We start from the raw sequence: 20,423 nt of genomic DNA on the forward strand, positions 1-20,423 counted from the left end.
AAACAGATGGAAGTGACTGACATTCATATTGGCTACAACACAATAATGTGAGCACAAATAAAGTAGCATTTCATCCTGCTCGGACTACTAGATGCAAAAAACTGTTTTCCAGGATTCAGTTATTACACCACGGCTAATAGAAGAAGAGGAAACCAATTATAGCATTGATAGGAAAGAGTTATGCAAAGTTCAATCCCATAGTTGAGAGAGAGTGAGTTTGGAAAGGAGAGCCAAATAATAATAATCAAGAAATAACAGCAAGTGTAGCACAAATCTGGCCGTGAAAGCGACTTACGGGTCGTCAAAAACGCACACACACCTGACTCCGCCGTTATGTTTCCTCCGCTGCACAGTCTGCAACACACACACTCAAGTGTGCCTCACTCTGCTGCTGTTCATCACCTGCGCACGTGATGTGCACGGGATCCAGCCCGTAACATGCATGCATGGGGCGATGCATAGTTCTTATCGGTCTTTCCAACAAAGACCATTTGCAGGGTACCACATTTAATACTGATGAAGGGGGCAGTGTGTATAAACAGTAGTGACCAGTGGGTGGTTTGCATGTGAGTGCTAACAAAGTTCAAGGTAAAGAGATTAAGAGGTGTGGTAGACAACAAAGGTGTGGCAGCATCAAAGAGAGACTCTGTGCTGACCTTACTGTATTCTATTAGAGACACATGTGGATTCAAACTGTAGATGAGTAGCAAGACCATAACAGATTATGTTTCATTTGAATCAGTACTACACATGTATTTGCTACCTTTGTATCCTTCCTCACATAACAGGAGCTTTACTTGTGATATAGTACAAGGTTGTTGCTAGAGGTACAGACCCGTACCCGTAGCCTGTGGCCTACGGATACGGCACTTTCCATTTGCCAATCAGATACGTGAGATCTGGTCACGTGACTCCCGGTAGACACTAGAGGTACGGACCCGTAGCATTGGTACTACAGGTACAGACCCTAAACCTAACCCTAACACTAACCCTAACCCTAACCTTTGCTTACCTTTCAACAGTTTTTAGTGGTTAACAGCTTCTTGACTCGCGAGACTCGCGTACGGGTCCGTATCTGTCTGGCAAATGGAAAGTGCCGTATCTGTAGGCCACAGGCTACGGGTACGGGTCCGTATCTGTAGACACTACCATAGTACAAAGTAAACAGAATGCATCATAGTGAAACAGGAAGGCTCTCAATAGCTTAAATAAATAGCTTGGGTCAATTTCTTTTTTCGTTTTCCTTTGAGTGGTTAGAGATGTTTCTGATTTTCTGGCACTGTGGGATACTGTTCTAGACAAGACACCCACAGTGTAACTGTTCACTCAGGGCAGATATCAAATAGAGGGGGTATTTTTAACAAAGGCCTTGACCTGACCATTAACCTTACTCCAGCTCTGATTACAAGTTGCAGCTTAGGGATTGGCTGGCCTCAGACCATCTGGGTGATGATGTTTTTTGGCCTGATGTGAAGATGTAAAAGCAGAAAAGTGCACTCTGCTTACCCCAGGAGAGACAAGGGGTTCCCCTGTCTTCTCTAAAGTGTTTTTCTGAGCAGAAAATAAATAAATTTCGTGGTGTTGATTTGCCTCCAGGCGTAATGGTATCTCGACCTCCCACTCAGGCTTGTCAACTTCAGGAAGGGGAAGGTGCTGTTACAGGCCCCCTAAGGCTGATCGCTTAAAGCATGCAGGCTTCCCATTTCTTCTCTCCCTCTCTACTCCACCCAGTTCACTATGTATCTAACTCTTTTTCCCCGCTTTGGATTCCTTTCCCCTTACTACAAATGATAGGTTTTCCTAGGTCCTGTTATTGGCAACAGGCTTTTTTTTTTTTTTTGTCTCTCGATCATAGGAATCACAAGTAGGAGAATGATAAATCCTGGCTCACAGTTAGTGCTCCGGTTGATCCAAAGGATGTTGGATGGTGCATGAGGTCCTGGATTACTGTAGGTTTAAAAAGAACAGTAAATAATTAGTGTAAGTAATAGTATTTAGATTGCACTCACATCTACTGAGGTGCACATTAAAAACAACAACATGAGAAACATCTCCTGTAAAAAGTACAGAAAAGTATTTGTACATAGTGTTGACATGTGCCGTGGACTGTATATTTTGGAACATGTTATCATAGCCTGATATCACTTCTATAGAATCCTGTTAATGCTTCCTGCATAATTCGTTCAAAGTTAGACTTAAATTGATTTATATTTGGTTTTAAATAGGCCCATCTGGATCCAATTTGTGCAAAGTGGATACCACAGGTTGGCTGTATCAAGCAGCTATTGACCAATCAGTCAAACAGTCTTGTGATGCTGCTGCTGTGTCGGTGGTCTGAATTGGCTGCCTGCATTGCTTGTTCTCAAGTCTTGGCAGGTGCTCCTGGAGTTGTGTTTGCATGCTGGAAGCTTCCCTCTCTATATAAATATGGCGAGAACAGTACAGTGAGCCAAATTCTAAATGAGCAGTGACACACAGGTCTGTTTTGGCAGGGTGAAGGCTCAGGGAAGGCTGCAATACAACAACTGTTTCACAAAATATTCTCATACACACTCAGTTCAGAGAGTGCAAAGGGGTTATGACTTGATTTAGAAAGAAAACAAAGGAGTGAGAGAATGAGAAGTTTATCCCTCTGTTGCATGTTCACTTAGGATGGTATACTTTGCAACCATTTATTTTGAAAAAATGGCATAACTGGTATGACTGTAAATTCTTCTCATTAAAATACAGTATACAATGCCAACACAAATTGCTTTTTCATTCCATCAGATTGAAATATTTTTCTGTGTCTGTCTAAATTGCGTTCTTTTCTGCACATGTCCTTGTTATTCAGCCTGATTCCATATCAACTAGAAAATTGGGAAAACTTAGTGGATTTGAGTCATGGCTCAATATGGATCGGTGAGGATGGAGCCAGTACTGGTTAGGATGGAGCTAAGGAAGATGAAAATACAGAAAGAAATACAATACAATACAATACAATGACTTTTTTATTCCCCAAAGGGAAATTCAATTGCCTGTGGTCTCATCTGTTTACTTTTGAAATAAATAATCTAATTGCTGATGGGAAGAAAGATTTTTTTTAAATCTTTCTGTCCTGCAGCGCAGGGATAGGAGCCGTCCACTGATGTTTTGTTGTTCACTGAGGCTGATGTGAAGTCGATGTTCCAGGTTTGTCAAAAAGGCCTCCATCTTTCTTAGTGCCCATCTCTCCATCTCATCCTCCAATGTGTTCAATCCGATTCCAACCACAGAGCCAGCTTTTTTAATCAGTGTGTTCAGACGCCTTGCATCCTTGTTCTTTATACTGCCTCCCCAGCAGACTGCAGCATAAAACAGGACACTTGCTACCCACAGACTGATTAAACATCTGCAGCATCTTACTGCCGATGTCTACAGATCAAAGTCTTCTGAGGGAAAAGAGGTGGCGCTGGTCCTTTTTGTAGATGAAGTCTACTTTTTTAGACCAGTCTAACTTATTATTAAGGTGGACTTATACGCACTTATACGATGTCACCACCTCGATGTCCACTCCACAAGTGTTCACTGGCTGAAGAGGGGGTTTGGATCTGCGGAAATCGATGATCATTTCCTTTGTTTTTGAGGTGTTGAGTAGCAGGCAGTTTTTGTGACTCCAGTCACTGAGGGCACTTATCAGATCTCTGTATTCAGCTTCATGTCCATTTCTGATACATGCCACGATAGCAGTGTCATCAGAGTATTTCTGAATGTGGCAGGACTCAGTGCTGTATTTGAAGTCAGATGTATACAGTGTGAACAGGAATGGAGCCAGGACTGTTCCTTGTGGAGCCCCAGTACTATTCATTAATGTCCCAGAAACACAGTTCCCAAGCCTGACAAACTGTGGCCTTGCTGTCAGGTAATCTATGATCCAAGAAACACAGGAAGGATCCACTCCCATCCCTGTAAGCTTGTCTTTGAGGATGGTGGGTTGGATGTAGTTGAATGTGTTTGAAAAATCAAATAAATAGTATTTAACTCTGAAATATTTTAAAACCAGTGTAAGTTTGATGTTCACGAGGCTCGAGAACACCGTAATTATTGCCCAGTGTGACCAGATGGTAATTCAGCCTTAGACCTTTTTTATTGGGGGGTGGATTAATATGAATTTATATTTAATCAACCATGGGTCACATACCAAATGCTGTGTCACTGTTCCATGATGATCTTCATGGGAAGACTGCTGCATTAGGTTAACTACAATTAACTTTAACAGACAGTGGAAGTGAAATGATCAAGAGATACATGACCTACATAGAAAGCAGTGTCATGACAAGTTCAAGAGCTAAAAATGATTAAACATGCAAGCTGGTCTTATCCTGTGAGTTACTCTCAGCTCTATGCCACAGAAATGCTTTACAGTAAACTTTCCCACCTTAATGCTGAAACCCTTAGTCTCCTGTTCATCCCCAAGATAATGAGAGATGAAATAACTAATCTGACAGGGAAATCTATGAAATTCCAGCCCGATCTCACGGGGATTCGTGAAACTGTCACGTAAGTTTTAGTTTCGGTTTCGTGTGCACCAACACGATTTCGTCATGTTTTTCGTGCCGCTCACCACGAAATGCGCACCAATGTATTTTAAACGGCGGACTTTTCGTGCCACTCAGAACGTATTTCAAAAGAATGTGTATATTATATTTTTAATGTAAAACCGTGGCGAATCCAACGCTATATTTTGCATGACATCGTCCCTAACCATAACCCTAACCATAACCTAACCATAACCTAACCATAAGCCGGTGGTACACTTACCAATTTGCATAGGAATTTCAAGAATGTCCGGCGGCCGGCGGCCGCAAACGCGATCACACAAGCAGTATACGCCGATGGACAGCTTAGATCGTCATGAATCCGCCGGTATAAACCACTTTCAGATGTGATTACCACAGCGAAAAACATTTCGTGGTGAGCGGCACGAAAAACATGACGAAATCGTGTTGGTGCGCACGAAACCGAAACTAAAACTTACGTGACAGTTTCACGAATCCCCGTGAGACCGGGTTGGAAATTCAAGACGATTAGAAAATCAGAAAATACTAATCGTACATCTGTCATGTTTTTTCTTTTTTTGTTTTTAAATCTCTAAAATTGTAGCTATTCTCATTGTGAAAAGAATATTGAATTTGAATAAAGCTTGGCACAGGTGAAGTGCACAACATTGTGCATCTCTTCATTATGGCACGTGTTAGTGGGTTGGATATATTCAATTGTCCTTGAAGTTGATGTGTTGGAAGCAGAGAAAATGGGCAAGCATAAAGAATTGAGCAAATTTGACAGGCGTCTCCAAAACTGCTGCTCTTGTAGAGTGTTCTCAGTCTGCAGTGGTCAGTATCTATCAAAAGTGATCCAAGGAAGGAACAGTGGTGAACTGGAGACAGGGTCGTGGGCAGTCAAGGCTCATTGATGTACGTGCAGAGCAAAGGCTGGCCCATGTGGACCGACCCATCAGACAAGCTACTGTTGCTCAGAAGAAGTTAATGCTGGTTATGATAGAAAGGTGTCAGAAAACACAGTTCATCGCATTTTGCTACGTATGGGGCTACATAGGTGCAGACCAGTCAGGGTGTCCAGGCTGACCCCTGTGCACTGCCGAAAGTGATAACAATGGGCATGTGCACATTGGAACTGGACCACGGAGGAATGGAATAAGGTGGCATGGTCTGATGAATCACGTTTTGTTTTACATCACATGGATAGCCGGGTGCGTCGCCTACCTGTGGGCATGTACCACCTACCTAAGAATTGTTGTAGATCATGTACACCCTTTCATGGAAACTGTGTTTCCTGGCTGTTGGCTGTGGCCTTTTTCAGCAGGATAATGCATCATGTCACAAAGCAAAAATGGTTCAGGAATGATTTGAGGAGCACAATAGCAAGTTTGAGCTGTTGACTTGGCCTCCCAATCAAACATCTGTGGAATGTGCTGGATAAACAAGTCTGATCCATGGAGGCCCCACCTTGCAACTTACAAGACTTTAAGGATCTGCTCGATACCACATCACACCTTCAGGGGTCAAGTGGATTCCATGCATCAACGGGTCAGGGCTGCTTTGGCAGCAAAGGGAGACCAACACACTATTAGGCAGGTGGTCATGATGGTATGCCTGATCAATGTATAGATGAGTTCTTTGAAATTAATACAACACAAACATCCACCAGTACTAGGTGGGAAACATAAGGTTTTTCTTAGAGGGCGTATACACACATGGACAAAATTGTTGGTACCCCTCAGTTAAAGAAGGAAAAACCCACAATTCTCACTGAAATCACTTGAAACTCACAAAAGTAACAATAAATAAAAATTTATTGAAAATTAAATAATCAAAAACAGCCATTACTTTTGAATTGTTGATTAACATAATTATTTAAAAAAACAAACTAATGAAACAGGCCTGGACAAAAATGATGGTACCTCTATAAAAGATTGAAAACTATTTGACCAGAGTGACATGATTAACTCAGGTGTGTCATTTAATTGACATCACAGGTGTTTCCAAACTCATAATCAGTCAGTCTGCCTATTTAAAGGGAGACAAGTAGTCACCCTGCTGTTTGGTGAAAAGGTGTGTACCACACTGAACATGGACAACAGAAAGCGAAGGAGAGAATTGTCCCAGGACATCCGAAAAAAAATGATAGACAAACATCTTAAAGGTAAAGGCTATAAGACCATCTCTAAACAGCTTGAAGTACCTGTGACAAAAGTGGCTCATATTATTCAGAAGTTCAAGACCCACGGGACAGTAGCCAACCTCCCTGGACGTGGCCGCAAGAGGAAAATTGATGACAAATTGAAGAGACGGATCGTTCGAATTGTATCCAAAGAGCCCAGAGCAACCTCCAAAGAAATTAAAGGTGAGCTCCAAGGCTAAGGTACATCAGTGTCAGATCGCACCATTCGTCGTTGTTTGAGCCAAAGTGGACTTCATGGGAGACGACCAAGGAGGACACCACTGCTGAAAAAAACTCATAAAAAAGCGAGACTGGAATTTGCAAAAATGCATGTTGACAAGCCACAAAGCTTCTGGGAGAATGTCCTTTGGACAGATGAGACCAAACTGGAGCTTTTTGGTAAGGCACATCAACTCTATGTTCATAGACTCAAAAACCAAGCATACGAAGAAAAGAACACTGTCCCTACGGTGAAACATGGAGGAGGCTCAGTAATGTTTTGGGGCTGCTTTGCTGCATCTGGCACAGGGTGTCTTGAAAGTGTGCAAGGTACGATGAAATCTGAAGACTATCAAGGCATTCTGGAGAGAAATGTGCTGCCTAGTGTCAGAAAGCTTGGTCTCAGTCGCAGGTCATGGGTCTTCCAACAGGACAACGATCCAAAACACACAGCCAAAAACACCCAAGAATGGCTGAGAGAAAAGCGTTGGACTATTCTAAAGTGGCCTTCTATGAGCCCAGATCTGAATCCCATTGAACATATGTGGAAGGAGCTGAAACATGCCATTTGGAGAAGACACCCATCAAACCTGAGACAACTGGAGCTGTTTGCTCATGAGGAGTGGGCCAAAATACCTGTTGACAGCTGCAGAACGCTCATTGACAAATACAGAAATCGTTTAATTGCAGTGATTGCCTCAAAAGGTTGTGCAACAAAATATTAAGTTATGGGTACCATCATTTTTGTCCAGCCCTATTTCATTAGTTTGTTTTTTTAAATAATTATGTTAATCAACAATTCAAAAGTAATGGCTGATTTTGATTATTTAATTTTCAATACATTTTTATTTATTGTTACTTTTGTGAGTTTCAAGTGATTTCAGTGAGAATTGTGGGTTTTTCCGTCTTTAACTGAGGGGTACCAACAATTTTGTCCACGTGTGTAATAAACTACACTCGCTACACTGTAAAGAAAAATCACAACAAAAAGACAACATTTGGGGGACAAAATTAGAATACATTAGACAAGAAAAAGTGACCCAAAAACATAAAAACAATTATTGTTAAGAACAGAGTACAACAAGCCAACAGCCTCCTAAGCAGCTGCAAGTCTCTCAAAACTCAAACATTTTATGAACAAAGTCTGCCCTGAGCTCTTGAAGGAGGCAGTTGCACTTTTCCTCTCTCCGTCTCTATATCTCTGTTCTTCTCCCCATAGCCTCGTGTTCTCTGCTGCACCTTTTGTGTTGTCTCGTTCATCTGACTTGGAGCAATCGCTTGGCACTGGACCGTCAAAACACCGATCATGGAATTGATTAGCTGGTATCTCAACGCAATTGACAAGATTGTCGCCACAAAGAGCACAGGCCTAGTGGAGCCTACCTGCCCGGATGGGAGTTTCGCCTCTGGTTACATGATCGACGCCTGGGGGAAGTTGAAGGGGATCATGTGCCTGGCACCCCTATCCGTGGAGGATGTGGAAGATGTTTATATATTCGGTTTTATGATGACAAGTCTGCTGATAATTGGCTTGATCGCGGGCCTGAGCTTCTGGAAAATTAGGATGGCCGCAGATAGAAACGACGTCCAAACTCTGCTGGTCTTTGCAAACGATCGGATCAAGGCTGCTGGTGTCCAGAAAGACAAACTCAAATGTAAGATGGACAATTTGTTTGGTGTGACTGTTGATTTGAGTCGCAAAGTGGATGCCATCAAGGTGAGGATCGCCACAGCTGAGGTCTAAGAAAGTTGAGAGCAGCCAGGGGGAAGGTGAAATTGCTCCTCTCCCCCGCCAAAACAAGAAGGATACTGATAACATTCTGGCACCCCTGGAACGATAACAAACTCCTCTGGAAGTTTTCATGGCCAAAAGATAGCTCTCCTAAACCTCCCCACTTTCCCAAGGACACCTGTTGACTTCTGGACTGGTCCATCCGAGGACATCTCCATAGCAACCTGCTGTGTTATTGCGCTTCCACCCCTGCGAACTGAGACAACCAGGGTCTGGGACAGAAGGAGATTGGCTACACGCATACACACACACTTGGACTCATGAACTGAGGACTGAGCTCACATTCGCACACACATGCCCTTCCCCCCCTCCAAGCCGCCTCCAGAAGCTTCCCGCCCGCGACACACAGTGGGTAGGAATCCCGCTGTATGGTGCAGCAGCTGTATAGATGACTGACTACTGGGCTGAGCTCCCTGTCCCATTACCCTCCACCCTTACCCCTTGTCTAATGTCATGCTTTCCCTGTTGCGGGTTTGTTTTTTTCAGGTTCCTTCTCAAATTGAATTTTCCCAACCTTGGAGGTTTCATTTTGTTTAATGAACCTTTTTTTTTCATTTTACCCTCTGCCATCCCTACCCCGATCCCAAATGTTTTTTTTTTTTTTCCTTTTTCCTTTTCCTCAAGACATGCGCGCCGCACAGTGGTGTAGCCCGAAGCTGCCATTGGCAGGGCAGCTCGAAACCAAATTTTATTGTATATGAAAGTGTGCAATGACAATAAAGTTGATTCTGATAAAAGAAGTAAACTATTGCCATGGCAAAAAAAAAAAGAACAACTGGGCTGTTTTGGCAGGAAATGGGGGACCAACACAATATTAGGCAGGTGGTCATAATGTTAAGCCTGATCGGTGTATGTTTAATTAATCAAATTACACTCAAATATAACATTCAGTGGGTAGTCTGATGAAAGATGCGGGCATAAAATACAACACTAACAACTTTCACATAGCAACCTACTACACTGAAAATTTGTTTGACAATGCGTGTCTTCCACCAAAACAATTCTGCCCATCTCTACTTAGAATAAACACCAGCATCCTTTGATAAGTACCGTCTATGATAACTGTGATTGTTTGAAAGAGAAAGAAGCAAGCCGAATTGTTTTTTGTTTGTTTGTTTGTTTGTTTTCTCTTCTTCTTTAGTGAAATGATAGTGTTGTGCTGCCAGATCATAATGTACTACAGAATGAGCTGGCTAAGTGATACTGTTCTGTGGGAGATCGGTCTGGTAAAGATCCAAAGACATCTTTGACCACATTGTGAGCTTCAACTCTCTATGTCATTCAGCTTTAACCGCCACAGATGACTAAATGCTGGATTTCATGTCATCACAGTTTCATTGCACTGTATGAGAAGATACTCATTACCATCATTCATGCAAATATTGTTTGAAGAGATGCTTTATATTGAGCTGCTGCCTCACTGCAACATTGACAAGCACAACCCCCCACTTTGACTTTAATTAATACTAGTGTGGTAGAATGTGTTGTTCCAGTTGAGCTGTCACTCCTATAAATTCACAAAACAGACTCTATATCAGGCAGCTTGACAACTGTTTACTCTGCAAATAGATGAAAAAGTGATGCACAGGGCTCTTTATGCAAGGATTAGTGAGCTGGAGAAAATGCTACACAAGTGATATTGACAGTGTTGATCTTGGCAGAGAAAAATCCCCCATGACTGCTTTTGGCATGCGAGGATGCGTTCTCTGACACTGCGAATCATGTAAACACATGTGCATATGAACACAGTTTCTATGTACGCGCACATACACACAGGCATTAATGGATTCTGCAACACACTGTGTGCACATATTTATTGTGTGCCTCAGTGCGCCATGCCTCCATATCACTATGACAACGACAAGTACCTGACTGTTTTGGCCAGTTCTCTGTTTTTGTGTGTACATGTGTGTATGAGTTTGTTCTTATTGGTTTTCACCGAGCAGCAACACATCATCCAAGTCCATTTCACAGCATTACTGAACTCATGCTGCGACCCAGTTATCTCTTTAACACAAATAGGCAAGTAAAAATATTCCCTTTGCTCATCACTTTCATTGTAGACATCTGTTACATGAACACAATAGAAGAGAAGTACTCTTAATACTTGTCAGAGTAAGATGAAAAGTGAACAAAAACCACGGCATAACAGAGGCACAGGATGCTCTCACTGTAGGACTCAAGCATTAAGGATCGTCCTTTAATTTCTCCCGTCTGTGTATCTTCCTCCTCGTGTTCCACAAAAAATACCTGGATACATCGAGCCACACTGTTATACAAACATGTCCCTTCAACATCATGAACACACCCACTGTAGTTGGTGTGGATTAATGAATGACTGAATATAGTAGAGGTGAGGCAAAGTTAATGTTTTGCCTGAGACAAATACAGAGTCCAGTCCCAAATCTAGACCAGACTGTGTTCAAAGTTCCAAACAAGTCATCACTGAACTCGGAACAACAGTCAGTGACAGATATTCATCCATCCATTCTCTATACACCACTTAATCCTCACTAGGGTCATGGGTTTGGTTGGAGTCTATCCCAGCCAACTTAGGTAAAAGGCAGGTAACACCTGGACAGGTCACCAGTTTATCACAGGGCTACACATAGAGAGAAACAATCGCACTCACATTCACACTTACAATTTAGAATCACCTAGTAACCTCAGCATATTTTTAGACTGTTAGGAAGCCGGAGTACCTGGAGAAAACCCATGCATACACAGGGATAACATGGAAACTCCATGCAGAAAGATCCTTGGAAGGCTAGGATGCGAACCGAGGATCTTCTAGCTGCCAGAGAAACGTGCTAACTACCACTGTGGCTCAGGTGGTAGAGCGGGTCGTCCAATGATAGAAGGGTCGGCGGTTCGGTTCCCGCTCTCGCCTAGTCATTTGCTGTTGTGTCCTGGGGCAAGACACTTTACCCACCTTGCCTCCAGTGCTGCTCTCACACTGGTGTACGAATGCGTGTGAATGTTGGTGGTGGTCGGAGGGGCCGTAGGCAGGGATTGGCAGTCACGCTTCCTTCGGTCTGCCCCAGGGCAACTGTGGCTACAAATGTAGCTTACCACCACCAGAGTGAGAATGTGTGAGTGAATGAATAATGGATCCATTGTGAAGCACTTTGAAGTGCCTTGAAAAGCGCTATATAAATCTAATCCATTATTATTTTACCAAGCCACTGTGCAGTCCAGACAGATTAAAAATTAAAGAGTAAAAAATGATCCATTTAAACCAGAGGTGGGTAGTAACGAGTTACTTTTACTCTGTTACATTTATTTAAGTAACTTTTTGAAAAAAAAAATTACTTCTGAGAGAAATTTTTCTCTGTCATACTTTTTACTTTTACTTGAGTAGATCTGTGAAGAAGAAACGCTACTCTTACTCCATTACACTGGGCTACACTCGACTCTTTATTTTTTAATTTACCACATTAAATATGCTGTGTTTTGCTGAGTGGATCTACCAAATGACTGTGTTTCACCAATCAGACGAAGCAACAATAATCACGTGACTCCGTTTCACAAGACGTCGCCCTGCAGTCACATGAGCAGCATAGTGGCACAAACTCTACACATATAGCAGACAGGGAATGACAATCGGGGGCATTTTCGAGAAATTTGATCTTGCTTTGGAGTCCAAAAACATTAGTATAGCATTCGTATGGAAATCTCCGTCTTTTGTCTTCTGTTTACTAACACGGGTGAAGTGAAGAGTGACGTCAGGCTTGATAGGTCTACGTGATACGGGGGGATACAGCATTCACATACAGTCTATGTCATAGACTCTGTGAGCATGCAGTATATCTTGTCACTGGAAGTAGTTTGCACTGTTCAAACATACAAACGTTACCTTACGACAGGTATTTGTTTCAAAAGCTTTACGTTGTGAAAAACTGAGATTTGGAAATTTGTGTTTCTTGTGCCTTAACTTGTCATTTTGAAAAGATGTTTATTTTTTAAATTTTATTATTTGGAAATACCAGAATTTGCACATTATTTTACATTTTTGTCTCTCTGATCACATCATTTCAAAGACATAAATCGGACATTACAATCAAACAGTGACTCAGTACTTTCAGTACTTGAATAGTCTTTTCACCAAATATTTTTTTTTAGCAATGTTACTCTTACTTGAGTACAATTTTTGGCAACTCTACCCACCTCTACTTGAAACTGAATTTAGCACCAGTACAAGGGGTTACTGGGAATTCTGCATTAGTCGGTACCTATTAGGTTATTTAGATGAGTTTGCTGTTTCTCAGTAACATTAGAAATCATCTTTGGGGTTTTCAATGTACATATGCACAATGTGACTCTAACTGGTGGTTGTTGTGACATTTTGCTTCTGTAGAAACTGACCTTGTTGTCGGACAACAAACCAAATGCTGCTACACAGTTCCACAAACTGCAAAAAAATAAAACATAATTAAATGTAAAATAAAATCTTAAATTGACCATCACACAGAAGAGGCATCATGTGGTTATTTTGTGAAAATAGAAAATTGTTCCCAAGAAAAGAATTGCCTTGAATATACCAGATAAGGAAGGCAGGCTGGCGGAGGCAGTGGGATGGTACGTGTTGAATTCTCCTGCACTGTTCTCCACCACCTTCATAGTTCTTGTCTTTTCCATGCCTTGATGGGTCAAAACCATTGTGACAGCACAAGGGGAACCGACACATTATTATGTAGGTGATTTTAATATTGTGTTTGACTGGTGAAATTCATCATTTGCTACCGCATCACCAGTAGCATATAAAACAGAGATTCTGAATTTAAGCCTGTCTTCATTCCTGCGGTTATACACACATTGAATAAGCTGTTCATTGCATTTTTTTTGGCCTGCACAGTGGAGTAGTGGTTAGCACTTTTGCCTTGCAGCAAGAAGATCCCCGGTTCAAATCCCAGCCTGGGCCTGGGATCTTTCTGCATGGAGTTTGCATGTTCTCCCTGTGCATGTGTGGGTTTTCTCCGGGTACTCCGGCTTCCTCCCACAGTCCAAAAATATGCTGACGTTAATTGATTACTCTAAATTGCCCGTAGGTATGAATGCGAGAGTGATTGTTTGTCTGTATATGTGGCCCTGGACAGGTTGCTGCTGGCGACCTGTCCAGGGTGTCCGCTGCCTTCGCCCGTGTCAGCTGGGATAGACTCCAGCACCCCCCGCGACCCTGGTGAGGATAAAGCGTTGTATAGAGAATGGATGGATGGATTGCATTTTTTCTGCTGAATCATTCATCTTGTAAATGAAGTCCAGAGCTGTAAATTTCAGATGTTTCCAACTCATTTCGCCTGCAATACTATGTGAAAACTCTACAAATAGAACATAATAACAACTTGAGTGTCATTTTTTTATGTTTTCCCACTGACATTTTTTATTAGTTGCACATGTTATTAAAACTGGGCTTTACTTTCTCATATATGGAGCTACTTCCAGCGCTACAATATCTGGATGACTGTTCCTTCAGGCAGCGCTTCGTTAAATCCACACAGCAGAAGGAAAAGGTCATGGATACTATAATATCTCAGCGACAAGTGAGAGGTGTATGAAGAGATTCTAAACTAAAATAGAATAGAACAGTGAGAAATATTGGACTGCTCACTACATTTTTTAATTTTTGTTTTTGTTTTCTTTCTCTCTTTTTGAAGTTATGATGTAATTTTTGTGACACATTGTGCAGTGGATGAATAACCCGGGTGTTTGGAACTCCTGCAGAAACATTGGAAATATGCTGATACAAACCAGAAAGCAACAAATGTTTTTACTGACACTGGGACTACAGAATACGACAGCGAGCCAAATCTGTGAAATACACACATTCACACTTTCACAATAATTCCAGTAATTTGTTGCAGTGTCTGTTTCTGTGTTTAAGCTTTAAGAATTCCACTTATCAATGTTAAGAGTGCCAGTTTTCACAAGACAGTTTTCAGGGTACAACTTGGACCTATCTATCCTTTGCACATTGATGTTACTATTTTTATATGTAGTTTGCTATGTCCTATGTGTTCCACACCCTAACCCTTTCTGTCTCTCACAGATGCAGATCTACATGTACAACTCAGATGACTTTGACAGTCTCAGTGCAGCACTCAGGGAGAAGAGGATCATCGCTGCCATTGCTGTTTTTTTTCAGGTAGGACCTTTTTTGTGTGTGCGTTCTTTTCCCATACTTGTTTGTATACAGGGTGTCCCAAAAAAAATGTATCCACCTTTTAGCAGCTGATAACTAACTAACCTCACACCATTAGACTTCTTTTTATGGGGATACCTAAAAGACAAAATCTACGCAATGAGACCTGCAACAGTCACTGAATTGAGAGCAACCACTGAACGTGAATGCACGCAAATACCAAGGGAATTGTTTCATGATGTGTGCTATTCCATCACTTTGCGTTGTCGGCAGTGTCTGGACCAGAACGGACATCAGTTTGACAACAGGCGGTGACAAAACAATAGAATGATGTTTGTAAATTATTTTGCATGTTGAAAATTAAACAAATTATAATAAACACATAGTTTACAATTATTTAAAGTGTGTATACATTTTTTTGGGACACCCTGTATATGCACTCTCATAAAATGATGAATTAAGAATCCAGTCTTGTCTGGTCTCTCTTTTGGATTTGGACTTTATGGGTCACAGATTCAACAACAGCTCACCCCCAAAAGAAATTTCTGTCATTAGGTCAGATTCAGCTTTATTGTAGTACAAGTAGTAAAACAACAAAATACAGATAAGCATCTAACCATACTTGCAAAAGCAGCATCAAAGGGTATTATATACAGTGTGGGTGTATGCAGTAAGTTACAGTATAAAGAGAATGAATGGTATAACAAGACTTATCTCTGTGTGAAAGCATCTTGAGATAAAACCACAGATGAGAGAGTGCAACAATATGATTATCCAACACTGTGTAACAAAGGAATTTTAGGTTTGTGAACTCATAGTGCAGTTGTAAGACTTAGTATTCTGATGTTCTTTGTTAAAGATGTCATTCATTCCACTTTTTCAGATGGGAGTAAACTTTGTAATAAAGGTGCTGAAAAATGCACACAAAATAGCTTTTAGGGAAGCTCCTTGTGTCTTTGCAGTGATACACAAGCAAAAATGAGTTTAATTTTGGAAAGATAATCAATTTACAAGTGTGTGTGTGTGTGTGTGTGTGTGTGTGTGTGTGTGTGTGTGTGTGTGTGTGTGTGTGTGTGTGTGTGTGTGTGTGTGTGTGTGTGTGTGCGCGCTCAGGTGCTGTCTATACTTGCGGTGACCAAATGTCCCCACAACTGTAGGAAAACCGAAAACAATGTCACTTGTGGGGACCTCATTTCAGTCCCCACAAGTTTAAACAGTGTTTTCTTGGCCATGTTGTTGTTACTGAAAAAAGTAAAAGTGCAAAAACGTTTCTTTAGGGTTAGGCATTGTTTTGGTCTGGATTAAGGTTGGGGTTAGGGTAAGGCGTTAGGTATGAATGGGAGTCAATGGTAAGTCCCCACGGGGATATAAGAACCAGACATGAGTGTGCATGTGTGTGTGTGTGTGCATGTGTGTGTGTGTGTGCATGTGTGTGTGTGTGTGCGTGTGTGTGTGTGTGTGTACACACATATACATGTATAGTGGTAGTGTATATATAGACTACCAGTCAACAGTTTGGACACACCTTTTCATATAATGTTTTTTATTTATTTTCATGACTGTTTACATTGTAGATTGTCACTGAAGGCATCAAAACTATAATTGAACACATATAGAATCATGTAGTAAATTTTAAAAAAGTGTGAAATAAGTCTAAACATGTTTTATATTTTAGATTCTTCAAAATAGCCCCCCTTTGTTTAAATTATTGCTTTGCTTAACACTCTTAAGATAAGATAAGATAGACTTTATTAATCTCACAAAGGAGAAATTTAACATTACAGGGCTCTTAGAAACAAAAACAAAAAACAGGAGTGCAAAAGTCACGAAAGTGCAAGAACAAGATAATAAATATTGCACATAATAACAACTACACAGTAGTGTTATACAGTCTGATGGCAGTGGGGATGAAGGACATGCGGTAGCGCTCCTTCTTGCACTGAGGGTGTCTGAGTCTCGTGCTAAAGGAGCTGCTCAGCTCCACTACAGTCCGGTGCAGTGGGTGGGAGCTGTTGTCCATGATGGATGAGAGCTTGGTCAACATCCTCCTCTCACCCACATCCATCACAGAGTCCAGTGGGCAGCCCAGGACAGAGCTGGCCCTCTTGGTCAGCTTGTTCAGTCTCTTCATGTCCCGCTCTGTGCTGCCCGGGGCCCAGCAGACGACAGCGTAGAGGAAAGCAGAGGCTACCACAGTGTCGTAGAAAGTCCTTAGTAGAGGTCTGCACACTCCGAAGGACCTCAGCCTCCTCAGAAGGTGGAGGCGACTCTGGCCCTTCTTGTACAGAGCATCAGTGTTGTGGGACCAGTCCAGTTTATTGTTGAGGTGAACACCCAGGTACTTGAAACTGTCCACTGTTTCAATGTCCTGCCCCTGGATGTTCACTGGTGGATGTGGGAGTCTCCTTCTCCTGAAGTCGACCACCATCTCCTTCGTCTTACTGGTGTTGAGGCACAGATGGTTGCGCTCACACCAGTCCACAAAGTCCATGATGACCGACCGATACTCCAGCTCGTTCCCCTCAGACACACGGCCCACAATGGCGGAGTCATCAGAGAACTTCTGGAGATGGCAGCTGTCCGTGTTGTAGGTGAAGTCCGAGGTGTAGATGGTGAAGAGGAAGGGTGAGAGGACGGTGCCCTGGGGCGCCCCCGTGCTGCAGACTACCACCTCTGACTCACAGCCGCGCAGCCGCACGTACTGTGGATGGTCAGTGAGGTAGTCAGTGGTCCAGGCAGCGAGATGTCCATCAACTCCCGCGTCCACCAGCTTCCCCCGCAGCAGCGCCGGCCTGATGGTGTTGAAGGCGCTGGAGAAGTCAAAGAATATGACTCTCACAGCGCTGCCGGCGCTCTCCAGATGAGTGAGCGCTCGCTGCAGCAGGTAGATGACAGCGTCTTCTACCCCCATGTTGGGCCTGTAGGCAAACTGCAGCGGGTCCAGGTCGGAGCTCACCACTGAGTGGAGGTAGTGGAGGAGGAGCCTCTCCATGGTCTTCATGAGGTGGGAGGTGAGGGCGACAGGTCTGTAGTGGGCCAGTTCCTTGGCGTGAGCTGTTTTAGGGACTGGGACCACACAGGAGGTTTTCCACAGGACGGGGACCCGCTCCAGGCTGAGGCTCAGGTTGTAGAGGTGGCAGAGGACCTCACAGAGCTGGTCCGCGCAGGTCCTCAGCAGCCTGGGGCTGATGCCGTCTGGTCCAGCAGATTTCCTCTGTTTCAGTCGCCTCAGCTCTCTCCTCACCTGGTCCGGTGTGAAGGAGAGGGGGGAGTGAGGGGGGGAGTGAGGTGGGCTGCAGGGGGTGGGAGTAGTTCGTGTGGGTGAGTTGGGGGCCGGTGAAGGTGTCGCAGGAAGGGGAGGGTCTGCTGGGCTGGGGATGTGTGAAGAGGGGGGAGCAGGAAAGGGGGCAGAGGGGGTGGGGGGAGAGTCAAATCTGTTAAAGTAACAGTTCAGCTCGTCCGCCCTGCGCTGGTCTCCATCAGCTGTCCCTCTGGCACTCTGTCCATGTCCAGAAATGTTCTTAAGTCCTCTCCACACGTCCCGCGCATTGTTCTGAACCAGCTTCTCCTCCAGCCTCTTCCCATAGTCCTTCTTGGCCCGTCTGATCCGCCACTGGAGCTCACGCTGCACTCTCTTCTGCTCCTCTCTGTCCCCTGAGATGAAAGCCCGTTTCTTCTGGTTCAGGAGGGCTTTGAGCTCAGGGGTGACCCAGGGGTGGTTGTTGGAGAAGCACCGTACCGTCCGAGTTGGCACAGTGCTGTCCACGCAGAAGTTGATGTAATCTGTGACGCAATGCGTGAGGCCATCGATGTCGTCTCCATAAGGACTGTAGAGCACGCTCCAGTCTGTGGTCTGGAAACAGTCTCTGAGTCTCTCACTGGCCTCATCTGTCCATGCGTTCACAGTCCTCTTCTGCACAGGTCCTCTTCTCACTTTGGGTGTGTAGTGGGGGAGCAGATGAACCAGGTTGTGGTCCGAGCGGCCCAGTGGGGGGAGGGGGGCAGCGGTGTAGGCGCCTTTCACATTCACATACAGTAAGTCCAGTGTCTTGTCGCCCCGCGTGTGACACGTGACATACTGTGTGAAAGTAGGGAGAAAGGCAGAGAGGGAGGCGTGGTTGAAGTCTCCACTGATCAGGACGAGCGCCCGGGGATGGCGGCTCTGGGCTTCGCTTACGGCACTGTGGAGTCTTTCACACGCTGTCCCTGCATGAGCTGATGGTGGGATGTACACGCAAAACACAATCACGTGCGAGAACTCCCTCGGTAGATAATACGGCCGCAGCGCCACCGTAAGCATCTCCAAGTCCCGCGTGCACACCTGTTCCTTCACATGCACGTTTGCTGGGTTACACCACCGCTCATTCACGTACACAGCCAATCCTCCCCCAGACTTTTTGCCGCTTCCCACCGCGTTCCGGTCCGCGTGTGCACGAGTGTAAAACCGTTCAGGGAAACCACAGAGTCCGGTGTATGTCCATTCAGCCACGTCTCCGTGAAACACATGAGGCTACACTCACGATGCTCCTTCAGCCGCGTCAGCGTGGCCAGCTCCTCTACCTTGTTGGTGATGGAGAGGACGTTCCCCATGATGATAGAGGGAAAGTAAGTCCTGCGCTTTCGCCGTCCTCCTCTGCAGCCTCTTCTTTTCCTCCGTATCTCCGCGGGGACATGGGGCCTCTCCGTGTAGAGAAAGGATGAGCTGCGGAGGCCGAGAAGGGTCTCACGTGTGTAGCGTCTTTGTTCCTCAGAGCGGCCGCCGCTGTGTCCAGAGGGCTCTCCTGAAGCAAGTCCAAAAAGTGCAAAAACAGCACAACTCCGAATAAAAGTGTGATAAAAGTGGGTTTCCTATATGCACGATTGCACAAAGCTTCACCCACTTTAAGGAAAAATAGGAAAAAGTGCCTATTTACAATAGAAAAAACGAAAAGTAAGAAAAAAGGGTTGAGAGCTCCCGTAACCAGCTGCTGCTCGCACAGCGCCATCTTTACCATCTTTACTCTTGGCATTCTCACATTGAGCTTCATGAGGTACTCACCTGAAATGGATAGATGAATATAGCTGGGTGTCATCTGCATAACAATGGAAATTTATGCAGTGCTTCCTAATAATTTTGCCTCAGGGGAGCATGTACAAAGTAAATAGTAAGGATTCTAACACAGAACCCTTTGGAACTCCATAACTAAGTGATGTGAGCAGAAGAAACATCATTAACATGAACTAAATGAAAATTATCTGATAAATATGATGTAAACCAGTGATTTTCAACCACTGTGCCATGGCACACTGGTGTGTTGTGAGAGATCGTTAGGTTTGGCATGGGAAATTATCTTGTTTGACTTGTTTAGTAAAAAAAATATCATTTAGTTGCTGTAAATGGTTCGCCATTGTTGTATACATGTGCCTGCAATGTAGTAACTGGCAGAAGAATTAAATATTCTTCCATTTCAGTGGAGGGCAGCAGGCAGCTGACAATCTGTCAGTTTAAGACAATAGAATAAGGCTGGTGATTTGTAGAAGAGGTAGTGGTGCCAGTGATGGGTACTTATTTGAAAAGGAAAATATAAACTCCGA

The 20,423-nt window shown here is 43.6% G+C and overlaps 1 protein-coding gene across 3 annotated transcripts in view; it reads left to right on the forward strand.

Moving 5' to 3' along the window:
• The window catches only part of LOC110970352 (receptor-type tyrosine-protein phosphatase gamma-like), a 532,505-nt gene that overhangs the window by 349,941 nt on the left and 162,141 nt on the right, over positions 1 to 20,423 (forward strand). For all 3 annotated transcript variants that reach the window (XR_007941817.1, XM_051947993.1, XM_051947994.1), the window contains exon 5: positions 14,757 to 14,852. Coding sequence is in view for 2 of the 3 variants with exons in the window: in XM_051947993.1 (XP_051803953.1) it covers positions 14,757 to 14,852 (96 nt within the window). In the remaining variant the exon portion in view is untranslated. The remainder of the gene's footprint in view (positions 1 to 14,756; positions 14,853 to 20,423) is intronic.

The sequence above is a fragment of the Acanthochromis polyacanthus genome, chromosome 5 (genome assembly GCF_021347895.1).
Source record: "Acanthochromis polyacanthus isolate Apoly-LR-REF ecotype Palm Island chromosome 5, KAUST_Apoly_ChrSc, whole genome shotgun sequence".
NCBI classification, from domain to species: Eukaryota; Metazoa; Chordata; class Actinopteri; family Pomacentridae; genus Acanthochromis; species Acanthochromis polyacanthus.